The following is a 21,121-nucleotide window of genomic DNA, read 5'->3' as shown; positions in this document are numbered from 1 at the left end:
AGACTCAAAGTTGAGTGACAGGTAATCTTTGGAGCTACAGCATGCTAGGTGGTGTCTCCAGAACACCCCCAGTGAGTTTTCCCATGAATGGCTAGAGTTACCAGCTGATGCTGGGCCGGGGGGTACAATGACCATGAAGCAGTAAAAGCAAAAAGGACCTTCAATAAAAGTTAAATACATTTATTTTCACTTGTAAAAAGGATACTGTCTAAAATTTCAAAACTGCAGTTCCCTGCCTAGCTAATGTACACATCACACTAAAATCAGATTCTATCCTTCAGTTTACCCACCTAATTACCCAAAATAACAGCCTTCAAACAATTTAAAAGAAAAAAAAAATCTTTAAAGTAAAAGTAATTGAAAAAATTCACAGCACCTCAACACGAGTAACCGTGTCAATTTTAAACGGCAAACTGCCCAGTCATTGTAGAAGGCTTTTGCTATAGTCCTAAACTACACATTAAAACTACTCAGTTAAATCAATTTGTACAAAACTGTCAAATGTAGTGAGGTTAAGCAATTGATTCACATTACCAGTAAAATAAAAACAAACTGTGTGCTTTAGTGTTGTACAATAAACTGTAAAGCAAATAAAAAAACAGGTTCTAGAACCATGGTTTTTACAAATAACAGTCCAACATAAAAAAGGTACAAAAATATGTATTATTTCTGAGGAAGGTCTGATGTAGGCAGCTTAATTTTTAAAAACAAAAAAACCACACCATAATACAGGAAGTATAGTTGATGTTCACATAATTGAACAGCTTCTGTTGGATGCCCTTGGATCTCCCTGGGGAAAAAAGTTAAAAAGGAATTCATTTTTGAAAATATCAATTCGGCATTTAAATATTGTTTAGAAACACTGCATTTTGAATATTGTCCGATTGTGGTAGCTAGGCAATACAGGTAACAAGAGTAACAGCAAATTATTCTAGAGTCCACTAGAGGGAGCCAAGATGCTTTATGCTGCCAACCAGTCATTCAAGAGGCAACGCGTGTTACCATAGGAATCTCTTCAGGACAGACCAGGCTACACTTTACATTCTTCCAGATAAGACATCTAAAATGATACAAGCAGAGCTTTACCTGCTCGTGGAAAAGGCCTTCCTCACTCACTTCAACCACATCTTCCTCATCCTCCTCTGGAACAGTGGTTTGAAAGACAGTGGTCCTCTGAGCAATTTCCTAGGTTAGAAACATGAAAAGATCATCTGATTAGTTCTAGATTAAGCAAGGACTGGAGCTGCCAAATCTCTTTTGTATTCTTCCATCCTTGCAAATATAAAAGCTTCCTCAGATATTGTACCTCTCCCTGAGAAGTCTTCAGAACAACTTTCACATCTTCCCCAGTACCCCAGGAGCTCTGGTTTTTCCAGATAAGGTCTGTAGGAGGTCTGGCTCCAACTCCAGCATTGGAAGCCCAGATCTGTTAACAAGACACAAGTTACTTCAAGGACAGAAATAAAAAAAAAAAATTACATATACAGTACTGTGCAAAAGTTTGTCAGGTGTGAAAAAATGCTGTAAAGTAAGAATGCTTTAAAAAATAGACATGTTAATAGATTATATTTATCAATTAACTAAATGCAGAGTGAGTGAACAGAAGACAAATCTAAATCAAATCCATATTTGGTGTGACCACCCTTTGCCTTCAAAACAGCATCAATTCTTCTAGGTAAACTTGCAAAGTCAGGTGTATGATGAAACAATTACACCATACAGGTACTAATGATCATCAATTCAATAAGTAGATTGAAACACAATCATTAACTGAAACAGAAACAGCTGTGTAGGAGGAATAAAACTGGGTGAGGAACAGCCAAACTCAGCTAACAAGGTGAGGTTGCTGAAGACAGTTTACTGTCAAAAGTCATACACCATGGCAAGACTGAGCACAACAAGACACAAGGTAGTTATACTGCATCAGCAAGGTATCTCCCAGGAATAAATTTCAAGGCAGACGGGGGTTTCCAGATGTGCTGTCCAAGCTCTTTTGAAGAAGCACAAAGAAACGGGCGACGTTGAGGACCGTAGACGCAGTGGTCGGCCAAGGAAACTTACTGCAGCAGATGAAAGACACATCATGCTTACTTCCCTTCGCAAATTGGAAGATGTCCAGCAATGCCATCAGCTCAGAATTGGCAGAAAACAGTGGGACCCTGGTACACCCATCTACTGTCCGGAGAAATCTGGTCAGAAGTGGCCTTCATGGAAGACTTGCGGCCAAAAAGCCATACCTCTGACGTGGAAACAAGGCCAAGCGACTCAACTATGCACGAAAACACAGGAACTGGGGTGCAGAAAAATGGCAGCAGGTGCTCTGGACTGAAGACTCAAAATTTGAAATATTTGGCTGTAGCAGAAGGCAGTTTGTTCGCCAAAGGGCTGGAGAGCGGTACACGAACATGTCTGCAGGCTACAGAAACATGGTGGAGGTTCCTTGCAAGTTTGGGGCTGCATTTCTGCAAATGGAGTTGGGGATTTGGTCAGAATTAATGGTCTCCTCAATGCTGAGAAGTACAGGCAGATACTTATCCATCATGCAATACCATCAGGGAGGCATCTGATTGGCCCCAAATTTATTCTGCAGCATCACAACGACCCCAAACATACAGCGAAAGTCATTAAGAACTATCTTCAGCGTAAAGAAGAACAAGGAGTCCTGGAAGTGATGGTATGGCCCCCACAGAGCCCTGATCTCAACATCATCGAGTCTGTCTGGGATTACATGAAGAGAGAGAAGCAACTGAGGCTGCCTAAATCCACAGAAGAACTGTGGTTAGTTCTCCAAGATGTTTGGGCCAACCTACCTGCCGAGTTCCTTCAAAAACTGTGTGCAAGTGTACCTAGAAGAATTGATGCTGTTTTGAAGGCAAAGGGTGGTCACACCAAATATTGATTTGATGTAGATTCTTCTGTTCACTCACTTTACACTTAGTTAATTGAGAAATATAAACTATTAACATGTATTTTTGAAAGCATTCTTACTTTATAGCATTTTTTCACACCTGCCTAAAACTTTTGCACAGTACTGGTGTGTGTATGTATGTGTATATATTTATATATCTATATAAAAATGCGCACACACACTTACGCACCTTTATGCGCTTTTGGAATAACGCGGACGTTGTATTAATACGGTTTTTGTAATTAGATGGGTTGCATGCCACACAGCATGCACCCCAGTAACACCCACCTCTCCTATGCCACCACCACGCGTTCAACATAAGTACAGTAGCAAAATGTCTATTGTCAGTAACAAATAAGCAGTTTAAAATAAAACCGTGAAGGAAATAGATGTACGAATGTGTTTTGGAGGCAGCGTTTCCCCTAACCCCTACCATTTCCTTTATTTCCTATGGGAAAAAGTTAGTTTGTCCAGATTAAAACCAAAATACAGGCATGCAAAAAATATGTTTGATCATTGCAGGTTAGACTTACTGTGACCTTCTGGTTAGCCTTCAAAACATATTTTGAGGTAAACTTGTAAGTGGCTGAGGTTTCTCCAATTGTTCTAATCAGCTCCATACCTCCCATTGGCTGATCCTGTGAAAAGCACAGTACAAGAGAACAGTCCAGTTAAGTAATGCAACATGTACACTGTATAAACCAGACTCTTCATTAGAACAGCAGTAAAGAAACCCACCGTCTCTGCTGTGTTTTGCAAACGGATGAATTTCCCGTCAACATCCAGCTCATCAATACAGATGCTGCCTGTGGCAGAGGCTGAATGGGAGATGCTGACGCTGCTGCTGGCCTCAGACTCCTCCACATCGACACGCTTTCTCTTGCCGCGAGTTGTGCGCACACTGCGGCTTGAAGAGGCACGAGACACTGTTACCCGGGATGAGGGGCTAGGAGACAGCCGGAGTCTGGCGGGAAGGAAAGATCACACAGATACAAAATTAGATAAAAGCCCAGTTTAACTTGCCTGTCAATTGAACGAGGGCGTGTCGCACAGACCTCTGACTGGTTGAGGAGCGGGTCGACCACAAAAATTATGCTCTCCTATTTCTCTGGGTTGCCCCTAGCAGGACACAACCCAGCAGAAGCTCTGGTCGGAGAACTAAACAGAGTCTACAAACTGAGATAAAACAAACTGCCGGTTCCTGATACAGCAGCAGGCAGCAATGGATAACCAAAAAAGGTAGCAGAGACAGCTGAAGTCTCCAGTCGTACTATTGGTTACCACGCACCCATACTGGTAAAAGTACAGTCCCCGGGACATTATATTATTTTTTTTTATTTTTTTATTTTTTAGGTATCAGAGCAACCCCACTAAAAGTATTGAGGGAACAGGAGAATATCACAGAATCTGGTATCTCGCAGGACTTTTCTTTCTAGTTTTATTTAGCTTTATTATTTACTTTTATTTAGCAGTACCTTGGGGCAATACCATTGTTGGTAGCAACCCCGAGTGTGTCCACAACAAAAGCATGCGTTAATAAATCCTGTGCTCCGGCGAAGCATCTCAAAAGACAATGACTCCCATGATATCAGTGAACCACCCACACACTACATTCAATTAGTAAGTTTAACTGCTTTGTATTGACACAGCTCTGCTAAAAAACAGGCCTACTGCATTTCGCTTTACAAAAGCAGTGGACATATGCATGAAAGCCTGTTTGAATCAAGTCTTGGCAGCACAGAGACGAGCAGTTTCAGCTATTCCCTTAAATGTACACTTTTGTAATATTTAAAAGGTTCCCCCCCCCTTGCCAGGTCTTACCTCTCCTCCTCTCCCTCTAGTAGCTTCCTGTAGGCGTTGATCTCCATGTCCAGGGCTAGCTTCACATCTAGCAGCTGCTCGTACTCGTTCAGTTGTTGCTGCATTTTCTCCCGGATCTCCGCAATCTCTCGCTCGCTCTCAGCCAGGACTCTGCGGCTGGTATCCCTCTCCCTTGCCAGTGCATTCTCCAGCTCATTGATCCTATCCTGCCACCCTCTCGACTACAAAAAGCAGGTTCACATTAGTTGGTAGAGAATTGCAAACCACTTTCACAAGTCACATTGTAAACCTACAAAAAAATAAAATACCCACACACAACTTCATGTATGAACATGCAAACTTGATTAGAATCCCTTTTCACGCAGACAGTATTATTAGGCTCTCAAACATATCTGCAAGTACAGCCAACAAGCTGTGCTAGTTCAATGCATCTCCTCTTAAAATACTTACAGGACTAGCCACTTACCTCTCTCTGCAGGGTTTCAAGTTGGGCCGACAGGCTCTCTACCCGCAGGCGGGTCTCCTTCAGTTCCTCCTGGGCCATGTTGGCTGCGCTGCTGTTCATCTCCGAGGACAGCCTGGCGTTCTCCACCTAGATTCAACAGACAAACAGGTCACCACTTTGAATTGAGCACACAATGGCATTTAAAAACGAGGAACCGAGTCCCCTTAACAGTTTCAGTTTGTCTTCCTGACCAACATTAGTTGGTTCAAGATTGACAGATTAAAACAGGTCAGTACACTTATAATTAAGGCTGTGTTTTCTTCAAAGTCATCAGATTTCAAGATGTGTGAAACGTACCCATTGCCATGCAATACGTAGGTCAGTGAATTACCATTTCTGAATAGTGGAAATACACATTTATCACCTAAATACAGGAAACAAATACTTTAGTGGTGCACTACCGGTCACATTTAAGAATCTGGCAGCCAGTTGAGTTTCCTTCCAGTAAATGATCAAACATTGCATAGAGCTGCACGATTTATTGAACCACCCAGTTGCTTATCCCACGATTTCCACATGGAGCGCATGCAAGTCCAAATCTGTCACTCCCGTGAGACTACCATGTAGGGTGTTACCTGCGCATCTGCAAAGCTTCACATCTTTGACGTTCTACACTAAATCAATATGCAGAACATATGCTACTATAGTCTGCAATTTTGTTTTTGCTGGCAGCAGTCCCTAAGAAATGTACTTGACAGACCAGCCCATCCATGCACAGCTGGGCAGCTGCACTTGCAAAGTAAAAAATGGACGCATACTACAGAGAATGAGATAAGGGTATTTCTCTGATGTTACAAGGGGCTGTAAGGAAACCTTGTCAGGATTGGTACTGGTCAAACAGACAGATTAATTCTGCTGTTGATGTACCTAAACTTCTTAGATAATGCATATAACAGCAATACACACCCGTACCCAAAACTGGAACATATTTTACAAGGTTGAAAATCTGCAATGCATGTTTTCTGATGTGTATGTAGCTGATAAAGATGTTAGCAGAGATGAGAAAAGCATCTGCTTTGAAATCTATCACAAATCATCACAAAGAATTTCTAAATTTGCAGCACTATTACTAGAGGCTGTGTGGTCCAGTGGTTAAAGAAATGTGCTTGTAACCAGCAGGTATCCGGTTAAAATCCCAGCTCAGCCACTGACTCCTTGTGCGACCCTGACCAAGTAACTTAACCTCCTTGTGTGCCGTTTTTAGGGTGAGACATTCTTGTAAGTGACTCTGCAGCTAATGCATAGTTCACACACCCTAGTCTATCTTGTAAAGTGCTTTGTGATAGTGGTCCACTATGAAGATTATTATTATGCTGCAAAAATATACTGTAAAAAAAAAAAAAAAAAGTATTGTTAATGCTACAATTGCAAGCAAATTGTTATTTAAGCTCTATTGAAATATTTTTATAATAAAAAGGGTGTATTTAAAAATAAAGCTGAACTGTCAAATTGTCAAGAATGAAAAACCTGCACAAAAACGCCAAAATAAATGGGAAGCTCAGTGGTTAAAATGTCTTCCAGCATTGGAAATATTCCTGCTAAAGATTGCTCTGTCCAGTACAAGGGGCCATTTCACATGTCTGTTTGCCATTTCAGATGGTGAAAATAGAATGTCTTTAAAAAGGTTGACAAACTAAATATTCTCCAATTCAGCATTTAATGTGGTCCAGATGTGCTTAAATATTTAGGAACATTTGTTGTAGAATTAAATGTTAAGCAGTTTTCTGCTTTATAAATGTTTAATTCTGAAATATTTATTTTTAGACCGTGATGTGCCATGAAAAGTTTGTGTGTGTGTGTTTTTTTTTTTTTTTTTTTTACTGTGTGTGTGTGTGTGTGGGGGGGGGGGGGTTCTTCTCCATACCTTTGCATGGTAAGTCTGTTCCATCTCATCCTTGTAGATTTTCACTTGCAGGTCATGCTGTTCTCTCATCTCAGACAGTGCCTGGGCCAGCTTGAACTCATACTCCATCTGACGACCAGAATCCACCTCCACCATCCGTGTCTCGTGACTTCTGCGAGTTTCCTTGATCTCCTTTAGGAGACCCATTAGCAGACAGAGTCAATGTTAAACAGCAACTGCTGCAGACATTCCCATTATCTATCCATTAGATACTTACAATAAGGGATACTCCCATCCCACCTCAGGTCTACAAAAGTGGATCATTTTGGATACAAGTAAATAAGTTTACACTGCCCACCTCCTCCGAGCACATGGCCAAATATTTTCAAAACAAGACAATAGTTTTGGACCACATTGTGTTTTTAAAAAAAAAAAAAAATGGTGACCATACTTAAGCGATTCTAGATACTGTCAAGCACAAAGTGACTTGCCTCTTCATACACGTTCCTGCGGAACTCCAGCTCCTCACTGAGGCTCTGGCAGCGGTTCTCCAGGTCCACTCTCAGGAGGGTCTCCTCTCCCAGCTGCTTTTTTGCAGTCACCATCCCAGTCTCCAGCTGTGGATCACAAGAGAACAAGCATTCAACATCACTGGGGCTATTCCATTAATAATTTTAAATCTACAATTATAAAACACTAGTTTCCACTAAGCCATAAGAAACATTCTGCTGTGGAAGGGACTTGTCAGACCTATACATTATTTATACTGGACTGGGTATTGGGCAAATGAGCCACCACTCAAGGATGCACGCAGCTCAAAATCTACCAAATTCAATTACATACTACCGATTTACTTCAATAGCTAAAGTGGTGAACCAGACTGTTACTGTACATGATTATTGTAACACTTCTAAATACTTGCATTAGCCTGTTAAACCCCCAGCCTCCCACAGGTAATTTCCACCTGGAATGCTATGGTCTTAAATAAATGACATTATCTTCCAAAGTATAGACAACACAGGTATGGTTCAGGGCTTGAATTCAAGGTAGAAGATAGGTAGAAGTCTTACTCAGTACCACACTGGAAGGAGATAACCAGAAAAAAAAGAAACTTTTCATTTGTTTATATTCCATCGTCATTTTTTCACCTTGTAGCACATGAAGAACCAGATTTTTTTCCAGTGCTTCCCCAACATGTCTACTACACTGGATAAAAATATGAAAATGCTTGAATAAAGGGATCAAATTCTACATGAGATTTTACAAAGCTAGGTCCAAGGGTCCCCAAACCTCTCCAAAAATGAATATTGTGTAAATGGCCCGTCATACACTAGTTTGAGCAAGTTCTAAAACGGAGGTTACCTTCTGGCACCTCACATGCTATACATTGCCACATGAATTAGATTTTGTAATCCTCTTTCACTTATTTGTCCAATATTTCATTCAAAAAGTTTGTCTTTTTGGGCTTTGGGGTGCCCGAAATGTATCCTTGATGAGTATGCATGACAAATACTCTCAGTTCAATGCCACAACTGTCAGGCACATTGCTCTCGCATAACTGTTTGTGCAGGAGAATGATGCTACTGAGATTTTTTTGTAGCTCTGAATTTTCAGTACCTGACTATTTGTTACTCACTTGCTTAAAGTATGTAAATGTCAAGCAGCAATATAATGCTATTTTTTTTTCAAAATAAAGTGGTTACACTCATTTAAGCACTGCTGACAGGTGAACCTATGTTGATTATTGGATAAAGGCATCTGCTAAATGTCTACAATAATAATAATAATGAGATTGCAGACACCTTTGCTGCTCTAAATCAGGCTGCCAGACTGAATACACCTCAGTTCCTTTCATCTTTACTTTGATTGACATGTGGCAAACAAAGGAACCGAGCGAGTGATTGTTGGGGCAGGCAGACAGCTTATCTTGAAAGGCTAAGAAACCTACACTCTAGGTGAGTAACATCACTCCTTGTAATCATGGAAATATAAAAAGTTTGCTAAACACTCCCATGCAATAATCTAAATCAATGAACATCAATGAGAAACTAATAAAGATGGCTGGGAAGCAACAATTACTTCTTGCAACTTGTATTGCATCGTAAAGATCAGGGACCGTATACAGCAGCACAGCACAGATGAAACATGGTGTTGCTCTTTACTATGCAATAAAAATTGTTAAAATATATTTCTATGTGCCCCTTGAGAGTCAAATGGTTGCATTTTCCAACATTTACAGTAAAAATGCATATTGAAAATTACGCAATAATATTAAATGTAGTTTGGATCCATTATACTTACAAATCCTGACAAGGATCCAATCAGTCTTCAAATGTTGCTTCACAGACGCTGAATCATCGCTCTCCAATCCAGAAGGTTGATCATTTTTCGCAGTCACTTTCACTATTATCCATCTCCTCCAAAAAGACTGAATCGACTTCTTTTGGGATGCTTTGGAACACTGCCCGCCATTTCATAAAATTTTATAAATTTTACAAATTTAAAAATGATCAGAAAACTGCAAAAAACCTTGATTCTATGTGCGTAATGCTGCGCTCTCGCTTGCAAATATGTCTTGTTTACATATGCACATAGATTACTCTTCAATGGATTGGGCTATAAACAAAATCAAGGTATAATTGTACAGCTTGTGACTTCCCCTACAACGTGATCAGGGAGATTTTACCATCAACAGACAGATGTAAGGCCAGAGCAGCGAAACGCACAGCTAGTCAATCCGAGTTGTTTTTGAACCGTGAGGTACTAGACACATACTGAAGGGAATATCTCGGCGGTGAAATGGCGAATTCGAAAAATCCAACGTTTTTGATAGTCTTTTTTTGCTATTTTGCTTTTGTAATATTAAATGATTTTTTAAATTATGTGTACTTGCAGTTCCATGTTCTGCCCGCAGGACAGGGGGGCATAAGAGGTTAGGGGATATAGCTTACATTTAAATACTAAACTGAAACAGGAAATGGTAAGAAAACCACTTAATGAGCTGTTTTTCTAGAGCTCAGTTGAGAGCCGTTTAAAACTACCTCTGAGAAAGCTTTGACTATGGCTCCCCCTGCTGGTGAACTCTGCAAAGAATGCAAATACAATAGAGACAACCAACCACTATGTATCACTGTTCAATACAGAAACTTAGAGGGGGGTAGGGGAAGATGTGAAATTTAGGGAATTACAGCAATTGCAACCAGATTTTACTTCAGTCCAAATGTAAACAAACATTTTCATTATTCCTAATACCTGGTGCATGTCATTGTCCATTCAAAATAAAAATCTACATTTGCAAGGGAGCCCTTAATTCTTAAACCTTAAGGTCAAAGCAAACAAATCACTGAATACACGCCAGGGAATTACACCACAAGTAATTTTACGCATTGAAAACGTATCACGCATAAGTGCGCAATATTAAATATCACAGTTAACAGAGAACGATAAAGAAATGTTGGATCCCACTGAGAACATTGATTCATTTTGCCAGAAAATGCCACGACAAAGGTCCCACGTTGCAAATATATCAGCAAAAGAGAAAGATGTTCTTTGCTTTGTACACTGAAGGTGGCACCCGATGTGATCCAGAGCGCTCTACCGCAGGGGAAATTGACAGACTCGTTTTCATCGACAGCTGAGCGTCTTCCTAATTTGAAAATATTAGCTTTGAGATACATAAATGCAGGAACAAATACAGCTGATGCTGAGCGCAGCAACCTTTTTTTTTTTGCTAGTATTCTGATATCCAGTACGAGAGAAGAACCCAATACAACCGCACGACACTTTTGTTACTTTGCACATAATTGATTTTTTTCTGTGCATAATTCCCTGGGGTGGAATTGAACAGACCATGTTAACACCCAACTCCACAACCCAAAATGTGGCATATGTAGCAGTTGCTATAGAAATGCTGCTCCGATATATCCCCCTTACAATTATTTCACCACAAACCACAGCCAAACCGTGCACGCACTTGTGAAATTTGATCTTGCAGATCTTCCAGGCTGGCCTCCAGGGATCTCTTGTCGCACAGCGCTGTGGCCAGGACGGCCTCTTTGGAGTTGAGGGACGCCTCCATGTCTTGAAGCTTGGCTTGGGTTCCATTAAGTTCGGCCTCTTTCTTTGCATAGCTGCGGGAAAGATGAAAAGGTTGGTTTACACACCACAGCTGTAAATGTTAATGAGCTGCAAAGCTTTTAAAAGTTTACAGGCAAATCTGCTTTCAATTATTTGAAACCCAGGTGTCACGGTATCAAATTTTGACGGTATGGTAACCATCAAAAAATATAAATCACGGTTATCGTCGTACCACGGTATAATGCCAATCTAAAGAAATACAAACCGTCAGGTCATTTAACAAGAAAAATAACTAAAGTTTTAAAACAAATACAACACACTGATACTACAGTTCTATCAGGCATTACCTAACTGGAAGTAGTGTTCACTCCAGCTCACACAGGCTCAGCAAAATAATGCTGCTTTTTTATTTCAAATTACCATGGAGAAACACCAAAATTAACATTTTCTGGACTGGAATGACAGGGCGTAAGGATGTGACCACTGGACGGAATCCTGTTAATTAAAACAGGGTTTTTCAAATGGGGGTATTTCTAAGGGTCATAGGAGGTATGCAGGACAAATAGAAATTAAAGTAAGACCGAGTTTATAATGATCTTGAACTTCAACAGTATTATGTATTCTCTAAACCGTGATGTGTACTCATTTAAATCTTTGTTTAGCAGTTCAAAATGGATGGCTTAAAAAAAAAAACGACCACGTCCACATTTTCCACCTGTACGCACACACAATTCCGATTGCATGGATTTCCAATCTGACATATATAGGTGAAGCAGGTGTCTGGCGATTATACCTGGAGAATGGTCTGTGCTGCTCATGGTCTTTGTTGTTTTCAGCTTGTCGTATCAGTGAAGCAGTGTTTCTGCATTTTTTAGAAGTATAAATGCTCCAGTAAACACAGGGATCACTTTGACAGTTTGTTCATTACCGTGGCTGCACTTTATTAACAGCAATACTGGTTGGTTGAATGTGTGTTTTTCTTGCAATAGAAAAATAAACACAAAAGTCAGATAGTGCAACATAGTTATACAGAGTCCCTTCAGATCATTTTTAGTTATTAAATTTAGGTTTTATCTTGAGGTTAATGTTTTTGATATTGTAAATAATTTAAAAGGCACACAATTACGCCAAGGTGGGAAGTAAATAGTATTGTAACGTTTACAGTGCAGACTGTTTTGTACTGTAAATACTTTTCCCAATAGAAAGCGAAAGATTCCTAAATACTACCTTTTAATTCTGCCTGTTTGGTTTTCTGTCTCAGCAATTTGTCAGTCCCAGACTTATGTAAAATTGTATATTGATAAAACAGGAGAAAAAAAGAAATGTGTTAACCAAATTATTCTGCCTTATGCAACTGTGGTACCATTCACCGAGCGAAAATTGTAAAGGGTACTTATCTGAAACCTCCTGACAGAAGGGGTACAGTTTAAAAAAAAAAAAAAAAAGGTTGAAAACCCTGACTTGACTGCATTTTAACAGTAACGAATACAAAAGGAAAGAAGAAAAGTTAAGGTGGGTGTGACACTGTTGCAAAGTTAAACTACAACTAAGGAATTTAATGGGAATAAAATTGTATTAATTTTTGAATACATAAAACCAAAATCCCTACAACACTATCAACTCTGGAGACCGCAATACAGTTTAAAAAAAAAAAAAATACTACAAACGGCTGTAGCATCTAGGTGTCACCGACTCGAAAAGACTGTGTGGTCCAGTGGTTAAAGAAACAGGCTTATAACCAGGAGGTCCTTGGTTAAAATCCCAGCTCAGCCACTGACTCATTGTGTGAAGCTGAGCAAGTCACTTAACCTCCTTGTGCTCAGTCTTTTGGGCGAGATATTGTTCAAGTGACTCTGCAGCTGATGCACAGTTCACACACCCTAGTATCATATCTTGTAACGCATCAGATGTACATGCAGCTATTGGCAAGGAACAATGTATGTAAAAACAAAACAATGTACATGCATTTCTAATGATGTCCCATTTGAGAAACCAATTCCAAACAAGCAATGTGACCACAGTATGCAGCTTCCAGGTCACAGAGCCTAACACGGCAGCAACCCCCCCCCCGGCCCCAAAACATTATTTCAAGAACCAAAATGTTTGTGGATAGCTTGAACACATTTGTACCAAAAGATATACAGCAGTAGTAAACAGTTGTGCAAAGCTTAAATCACAAATGACCAGAGCATTTCACTTCACTGCACCACACGATTTCAATGAAAAACCATGTTGATGACTCTACATTCCTGGTGGGGCTTCAGAAATGGCCGATATAAAATATTTTCTGCTGTAATACACAGCTTATTTAATAAAATTCAGCTACACAGCTCAAATCACAAAGACTGAATGCATCCCAATAAAATGACTATAGCAGGAAAGAGGTGTGCCTCCATGCAATACAGGGAAAGCATTCCTAAACAATACTGTCATTCTTTTTCGTGTAGGTTAAGGAATTCGGGGGGGGGGGGGGGGGGGGGGGGGCGGCGCGACAACCAATTTGGCATGAAAATCATGTTAGAAATCACAAAAAACAGTAGTAAACCAAAATGAACAGCCTGGCTTGATAATTATCTTTATAACCAAAAAGACTCCTCCATAATGGAACAGTGTTCAAGGGAGAATGTCAACTGTAGAATCAGTACGGAAGAACACTTGCCAAAGACTGGACCAAGACCAGCAAGAGCTTGATCCAACCAGACAGAGCAGTCTAGCTAGTCTAATGTTGTAAAACCTGCCCCTGACAACATACAGCTTCAGGCAGCTGAAACGCTCCTTAGGAAAACAGTTCCTTCTGCTGCTCTGTCCATCTGTTCATTCACAGGCTCTAGAAAAGGAAGGCAGCAGGCAAGCACAGCAGTTCCACAAAAAAACATGTCCTGTCCAGGTCTCTCAGACTAGTATAGTTAACAGATAGGACTTTCTAGAAGAGAAAAAAAAAAAAAAAAAAAGCTATTGCAGAAGGAAAAAAATCTATAAAAAATTGAGCTTGCCTTTCAAAGGTTTGTTCCCATAGCCTACCACAAACCCCTCAAAAAGGCTGCAAGTCTTTGATTAACACTGCCTTGCCAAAAAGCCATTGCGATTTGCATCTTGTATTCTAGTCAGGGGTCTTGACAGAGCTGGCCATGTTACAGCACCAGGGTGTGGACAGACCAAACACATACCTCATTTGACAGTTAGCCTTGGAACGTTGGGTGTAACTACTGTTCAGTAAAGATTTGCAAAGGAAAGACAAGCCTCAGATAAGAGCTCCCTCTTCCAGTCCCAAAGTACCTCAAATTAGATTAGATTATTTTCAAATAGGCAGATCCATTTACTATGGACAAGATGGAAAGGTAGTGTGAAAAAGGAGAGATGAAATATTATAATTTTTTTCTATTTAAAATGTATGTAATTGTTTTGTCTTTTTTAAAACAGCACATGGTAGAAAAAAAATGTCTCCAAATGCAATGTGCTGGTTTCATAATCCCACAACTCAGGTCAAACAAACCACTCCAGAATGAAAACAGATACAGTTGTAAAGCCCTGCCCTTTTACGGGACTGGATGTCGAGAGACAAATTATCCCCGGAAACAGTATAAGAATTTTAATTTACAACTGCTGTACACATTTGAAGATTTGGGAAATTACTAGTCTGTCCTTAATTTTTTAGTATATTTTGACAATCAATCTGATAGGAGGGCCAGTTCTGCAGGATGTGATAAGAACTTTTGAAAATAGTTTTAGATACTTGAAGTTCCCCACTATTTCATTTAAGCAGCTCCTCCTAATAAAGTTAGCAGGAATGCAGAAGTTCAGCAATGCTTATTCTCGCAGTCAGTCTGAATTCCATACCTCGCTTCTAATATCCTGTGGCTTATCTTTAGTTAAACAGATAACTCAACTAAAAACAAAACAGGGAGGAACTGGCAAGGTAGTCTGAGCACAGTGTGCATTTTAAACGCATGACTAATGCAGCATTCATAAACGGTTTAAAAACAATGCTTTTATAAAAAGCTGCATTTAATGTATAAGCTACCAATGAACTAAAATGCACTGTTCACACCTAGGTATTTCAGTGTTGCACCCTTGCATTATACATTATGGAACAAACATTTAAAGTCTAGGGCTCCAAGAATTTGTTAAAAATAAATTAAAAATGTAGAAAACTATTTCCTACCATCTTGGTTTCATTTTGATAACCATAAAGGGACATTAAATATCGGGATAATGGCAACTGAATCGTATTTAAGTTACAGTATTTATTTTAGACCGACAGAAAAACAAATTACAGGTAGCTTAAACATTTGTAAACTACCAACCTGAAAAAATGATCAGGTTTTGCGCATATGCAAGTTGTGCAAGTTCTCCTATTTATTGATCTTTGAGATGGCATTATTACACAAGGTAGAAATCCATGTGCTTGAAAGAGTAGTGTTCTTTTTTAACCCCTGCAAATCATGTAATCACTTCCTAGTTGCTGTAGCAGAAAGGGCACTGAGGCCATAGTTTGCCATGAATAGACATATTTTGACAGACTTTGCAGCAATTGAGATGAGCACCCATGGCAATTGCCTCGTGGCCACCATTAATTGAGGCCCGATTCAAGTCTAGAGTTCTTGTAAAAACCTGTGAAGCCATTTGCTGCTTTTTCAACAAATTTTAAAATGAAAAACAAAACAAAAAAAAAAACCAAAAAAGTGTTCTACACAATAAGCCAGAGGGTTCTGTACTTGGACAGAGTCATTCTTCTGGTGGGTCTCATCTGCTTCATGTGCAGTTTTGTAGCAGGATAAATGGGCTTCAAGGGTGATATGAACAGAAGTTCACAGTAACAGTGGAAAGAAATTCAAACGAACAGGTTTGGTCAAATGTTCTTGCCGAAGACTACAACAGGACTTTATTTGGACAACTGCCGTCCAGTTTTGTCAGCTGTTTTCTCCATAGGCCACACATTTGCTGTGTCACTCAAGTGAACAGCATGAGGATTCAAAACTGTGTGGGACCTTTCATAATTCAAGTTATGTACTACATTAATCATTTACTCCAGCGAATATGGATTAGTATCACCCGTTTAAACAGCACCCATTATGCCCTTAACTACTCAATGCAAAAATCTCTCCAGTATCAGGATACTACACTGCAAGGGCAGAACACTGAAGTAAATCCCATGTTTAAAAAAAAAAAATATATATTCTTCCCATCATTGAACTTTCATACTATTTTTTTTTTTTTTTTTTGGGGGGGGGGGGGGGGGGGGGGGGCAACCAAAGCTTTTTTTTTTTTTTCCCAGCCCTGCTAAAACATTGTAATCCAGTGAAACATTCCTTTGCGCAAAACATGGAAGCTGTCGCGATAATAAAACTCATACTTTTTTTGCACAAAATCATGAACACTGTCTATCACTGGGATACACTTTAAAATATTTTGCTCAATTAGTTTTATATATGCAGCAGACTAAACAGATCATAATAAATCCAAAGAAATCTTACTGCCACGCAGAGATCCTCAAGGTAAGCCGATACATATGGCCACAGTACTGTAGCGTAAATCAAAAGGTTGCGTGAGCAAGTCAGTCAACACATGCTGTGTTCCAAAACAAACTGAATTGCATTAATCTATGCTGCAGGGTAATGGAACCCGGTCATTCCAATTTACAACTACATTCATCTGACTGGATCTTCACTGGGCCCCCTAATACCACCATGTTACTATTTTATGGGGAAGGGTATTGGCTCTTTATGTTTTATATAGAAGCATGGCGAAACTAAAATCAGGAGAAAACTCAAGTGGCAGTAACACGCACATCTCTTGGGCTGGAAAAATCACAAGGGTGAGTTCAGGTGAAGTGGGACACCTCATTAGGTAAAGTGAGACACCAATTTCTTTTTAAAAAACAAGCCATGTTGCACTGCATTACAATAGATTTTAATGGTGCAGAGTGCTTGAATACACTTATTTAAATCAGAAAAACAGTTAATCTTTAGGCAACTATTTTTAACGTTTACAATTTACAAGTAAAACCAATTTTAAAACATTTAATTTAGTATTGAACATTTCATTTTCAAACATGAACATTTCATTTACTAAACTTCAAAAACTTCTGAATATTTTATTGATATATTTTTGGTATGCGCCATTTTAAACCGATATGAAGCTTATTGTATACTTATTTTAAATCATTAAAAAAATAAATTTAAAACATTTGCAAAGTACAAGTATTATCAATTAAAAAAAAAACGTTTAATCTGATGTTTAACATTTGATTCATTTCATATGTGCCATTTTAAATTGATTGGGAGCCTGTGCATGTCAGCTTTCTTCTAAATTAGCCTACTGCAAAAAAAAAAAAAAATGCAGTCCTTGCATGTGAAATTACTGGATGCCTGCCTATGGCATGCCGATGCCCCTTAATGACCTTGACGCGACACTGTTGGGTGGATTTGGGCACATTCCAGGCACGGGCTAAAAACCATAACTGGGGAATGCCTCTTATATTCTGCAATCTCCCTTCATCCTGTCCTGACTCCATTGATTAACTTCTCTCCCCAAGCCTTTCTTCCCTGACCAGCTCCCGGACCTTCCTTCTGACTACCTTTCCTTTTGGTGCCACTGAACTTTGGAATTCATTTTTACAAGTTAGTCACAATTCAGAATCAATATTTCAATTCAAAGTATGACATCAGGCCCTGCTCTGGCTTCCCCCCGGAGAAGTTGCAGTGGCTGGAGCCCGGCCTGTATGACATACCTCTGACCCACTTTATACCCCTTAATACATGTGTATTTACATGGTAACAACATGCTGGTAGGTAGGTACACTCTAAATACTAAAGTAGATAAACAGGTATTGGGGTCTCCTTATGTAAAGTGGGATCTTTTCCCCCATTAGTATAGGCTTTAACAGTGTCCCAGATTACCAGAACCATGCTGTCCCAGTTAACCTAACTTAGGTAAAGTGGGACAGTACAAAAATGTTTGACAAAAATATTAAACATAATGAACAAATTTTTATTCATTTTGAGGCACAAGGATATCACATGCATAAATACATCATAATCAAGCACTGTTTACTGTCTAACATGTATAACCATAACATTAATCTAATCCGAATGTTATGACATTGAGTTTAACCTGTCCTTTCAAGGACTGGCGTTCCATATAAGGAATACCACGCACCTTAGTGATGTCACATCAATAAAATAATTGCTCATATTAAGTAGATACCCTGCAAGAACTTGGTAACAACTGTTGATTGTAAATAAACACAAAGCTTAGCTGTCCCACTTTACCTGAACTCAGCCTATTAATATGTATTAATCAATAATGCGATGCCTGCAAATCAGTAGAGATAAATTCATATGGCAAACGAGTGATAATTACACACATTAGTAGTTTTGTTTAAATAAAGCAAAGCTGAAAATTACCAATACTTGCTCAATTATGTTGCCTATATAAAAAGTACTTTGCACGTTTCTCCATCGGTTGTTAAACAACGTGTTAAACATAGGCGAACATGTCCAGATGTTAACAGTTCATTATGAAAGCCAGTCAGTTAAGGCACAGCTCCCTTTATACAAGTCAGGCATAACTGAATGATACGACAAAAAAAAAAAATGCAAGTCTACATTTGACAGAGCAGATACTGCCTTCGTTTAACATGAAGTAATTAAGACCATTTGTATTGAACAATAATCCTCGTGTTAAAGAAAAAAAACACCTCCACCCCTCCCTTTCAAAAAGGCCATGATCTAGTTGTAGAGCTGTACTATCAGCAGTCTACTATCCGAGCAGAACGACCACCTTTATCCCAACCATTAAAGTGCGGGAAAAAGAAAGCGGGGTACAGGCGACTGGAATAGTCTGGGTTGCGTCACGGTTATATCAATATAGGCCTAGAAGTAAATCATTTAACATACGACTAGAAACAGATAAGACTTCGTCAAACATTTCGGTGACCTATGCACTCCACCCCCTATAGTATCCTACAAAACAAAAAGGTGTGGCACTCACTTTTAGTTCCAATGTATCGACTAAAAAACATACCGTAGGCTGCACTAGGTTAACAAAGTATCAACTACGCACGATACACGACCACCTTTGATAATTTTCCTCAGAAAACTTGATGTCTAACTCAGTAAAGTTCAATAGCTTTGACATTTAGAGGTGCAAGTAATTTCATCTCAACACCCAGGATCGTTGCTGGTCTGACAACAGAACTTTTGAAAGCGCTTGCGCTCACACCAGGTGGAATGCACAGCGTGCGCATTTCAAACTTCAAATTAATGCTAGTTTAAGTGCCTAATCACAACCTTTCTTACACCTACAACTGTTTAAACCGGTTTTGTTTTTAAAGTTCATTTTCGCATGATAAAGTGTACTTTTGCTTATTACAGAAACAACCTTAAGTTTTCCTACAAACGTAATGTACGTTACTCTTAGAAGTGTTACATAGCCTACAAAAACATCTTACTTTTGCAGCAGTTGCTCGTGCTCCGTTTTGATCTTGCCCAGTTCAATCTGCAGCTTGGCTCTTTCTCTGGCTGTATCATCCAGGGATCTCCTCGTGTCTGCGAGCTCGTTTTCATAGAGGGACTTCAAGCCGGTGAGCTCCCGACTCCGTACGTCTTCTTTCTCGGAGATCTGCAACTGCAAGACGCTGTTTTCTGATTCCAAGCTCCGCACCTTGTCAATGTAGATTGCCAGACGGTCGTTCAGGTTCCTCAAATCATCTTTCTCCTGCAACCGGCTTATCCTGGTAGGACTCAAAGGGGTGCTTCCAGCGCTGGAGCGGCTGCTTATTCTTTGCCCGGCTGGGGTGGAAGTTGCCGTCGCCATTGTAACAAAAGAGACAAGTAAGGCAGACAAAAGAGCCAACCGGCAGAGATGCAAAAATAAATTTTAATTTTTTTTTTTACAGCAGATAAAAATATAAACTTAAAATAAACGTTGTTTAACACTTTTGTAATATAAAAAACAAAATACACGAGGACACTGCTGATTTAAAAAGCGCCTTTTTTCTTGCAAATTTGTGTAAATATATGGGAGTACTGATTTAGCAGGAGAATGAAAAGAAAACAATAAAATGTTAAAAAGCAAAACAAATGAGTTAGGAAAGCTGCAAAAGAAAAGAAAGCTCCAAAAACCGCCTCCTTTTACTACTTTGTCTCCTAACAGAATGAAAGAAAGGGTTTGACTAATATGGCCGCTAATTTACATACAGGGGCAACGTGACTGTTTAAAGCCAATGATATTTTGTAACGAAACGCGTCCTTTAAATTTGGGCGTTTGAGACAAAATTCAAAACACATCAGCGTAGCCTGGCAAGCCGAACAGCACACGTGTAATGCATAATGCGTCAGATTTGTCCCGCTCTATGCAATACAATGCACATTGCGATCTTTTTGTTGAAGAAAAAACTGGTGTTACATATTGCAACATACATAGGGAAGCTTTAAATTGTAACTATTTTTAACAGCAGTAGTAAACATACACACATCGCATCTCTATGTTGATTATTTTTTTCAGAAACACGCAGCTTTATATGCTTGTTGACATTTGTTATAGTTCAAAGATTTCGTTTCAATGTTTAGTGAAAAATAAACCTTTCATTTTTACCCCTATACGCAATTTACACACGCCTAATATTGGTTTGAGAGAGATAAATACATCTGCTGTTCGCAATTGCAGTACACATGTATCTTTTGAGATCATCGTTTTATATTTATTCAGCATTTAAATGTTAATTATATTTATGTGTTTCAGGAAGGCACTGGCACAGCAGCATCCCTTCTAACACAAAGCAGCCGCAACCGAAAACACACGTAGAACGCATCAGTAGTCGTTGAATGTTTAAATGTTTTAATGGTCATAAACAAACGCGTATATTCAATTGACCTAAGCAGTGGCAGATCGAAATCTTGTTACTGTTTGATCATTGAATAGGATTATGAAAAATCAAACATCTAATCGTGAATGCAAAGCTCTG

At 39.2% G+C, this 21,121-nt stretch overlaps 1 protein-coding gene across 1 annotated transcript; it reads right to left on the bottom strand.

Annotated features, from left to right (window-relative positions):
* Positions 1–164: 164 nt before the first annotated feature.
* Positions 165–20,481, bottom strand: LOC121315573 (lamin-B1-like). The gene is made up of 11 exons (XM_041249784.1): positions 19,607–20,481; positions 11,051–11,207; positions 7,569–7,694; positions 7,099–7,269; positions 5,196–5,321; positions 4,730–4,950; positions 3,647–3,872; positions 3,442–3,546; positions 1,307–1,426; positions 1,087–1,185; positions 165–790 (listed from the first exon to the last, which is right to left on the bottom strand). Exons 1-11 carry the CDS (start codon positions 19,969–19,971, stop codon positions 749–751), a joined length of 1,758 nt encoding a protein of 585 aa, XP_041105718.1. The 5' UTR covers positions 19,972–20,481; the 3' UTR covers positions 165–748.
* Positions 20,482–21,121: the final 640 nt, after the last annotated feature.

The sequence above is a fragment of the Polyodon spathula genome, chromosome 1 (genome assembly GCF_017654505.1).
Source record: "Polyodon spathula isolate WHYD16114869_AA chromosome 1, ASM1765450v1, whole genome shotgun sequence".
Lineage (NCBI taxonomy): Eukaryota > Metazoa > Chordata > Actinopteri > Acipenseriformes > Polyodontidae > Polyodon > Polyodon spathula.
The sequence above is the reverse complement of the archived record's forward strand: the minus strand, read 5'-3'. Positions and strand labels throughout refer to the sequence as shown.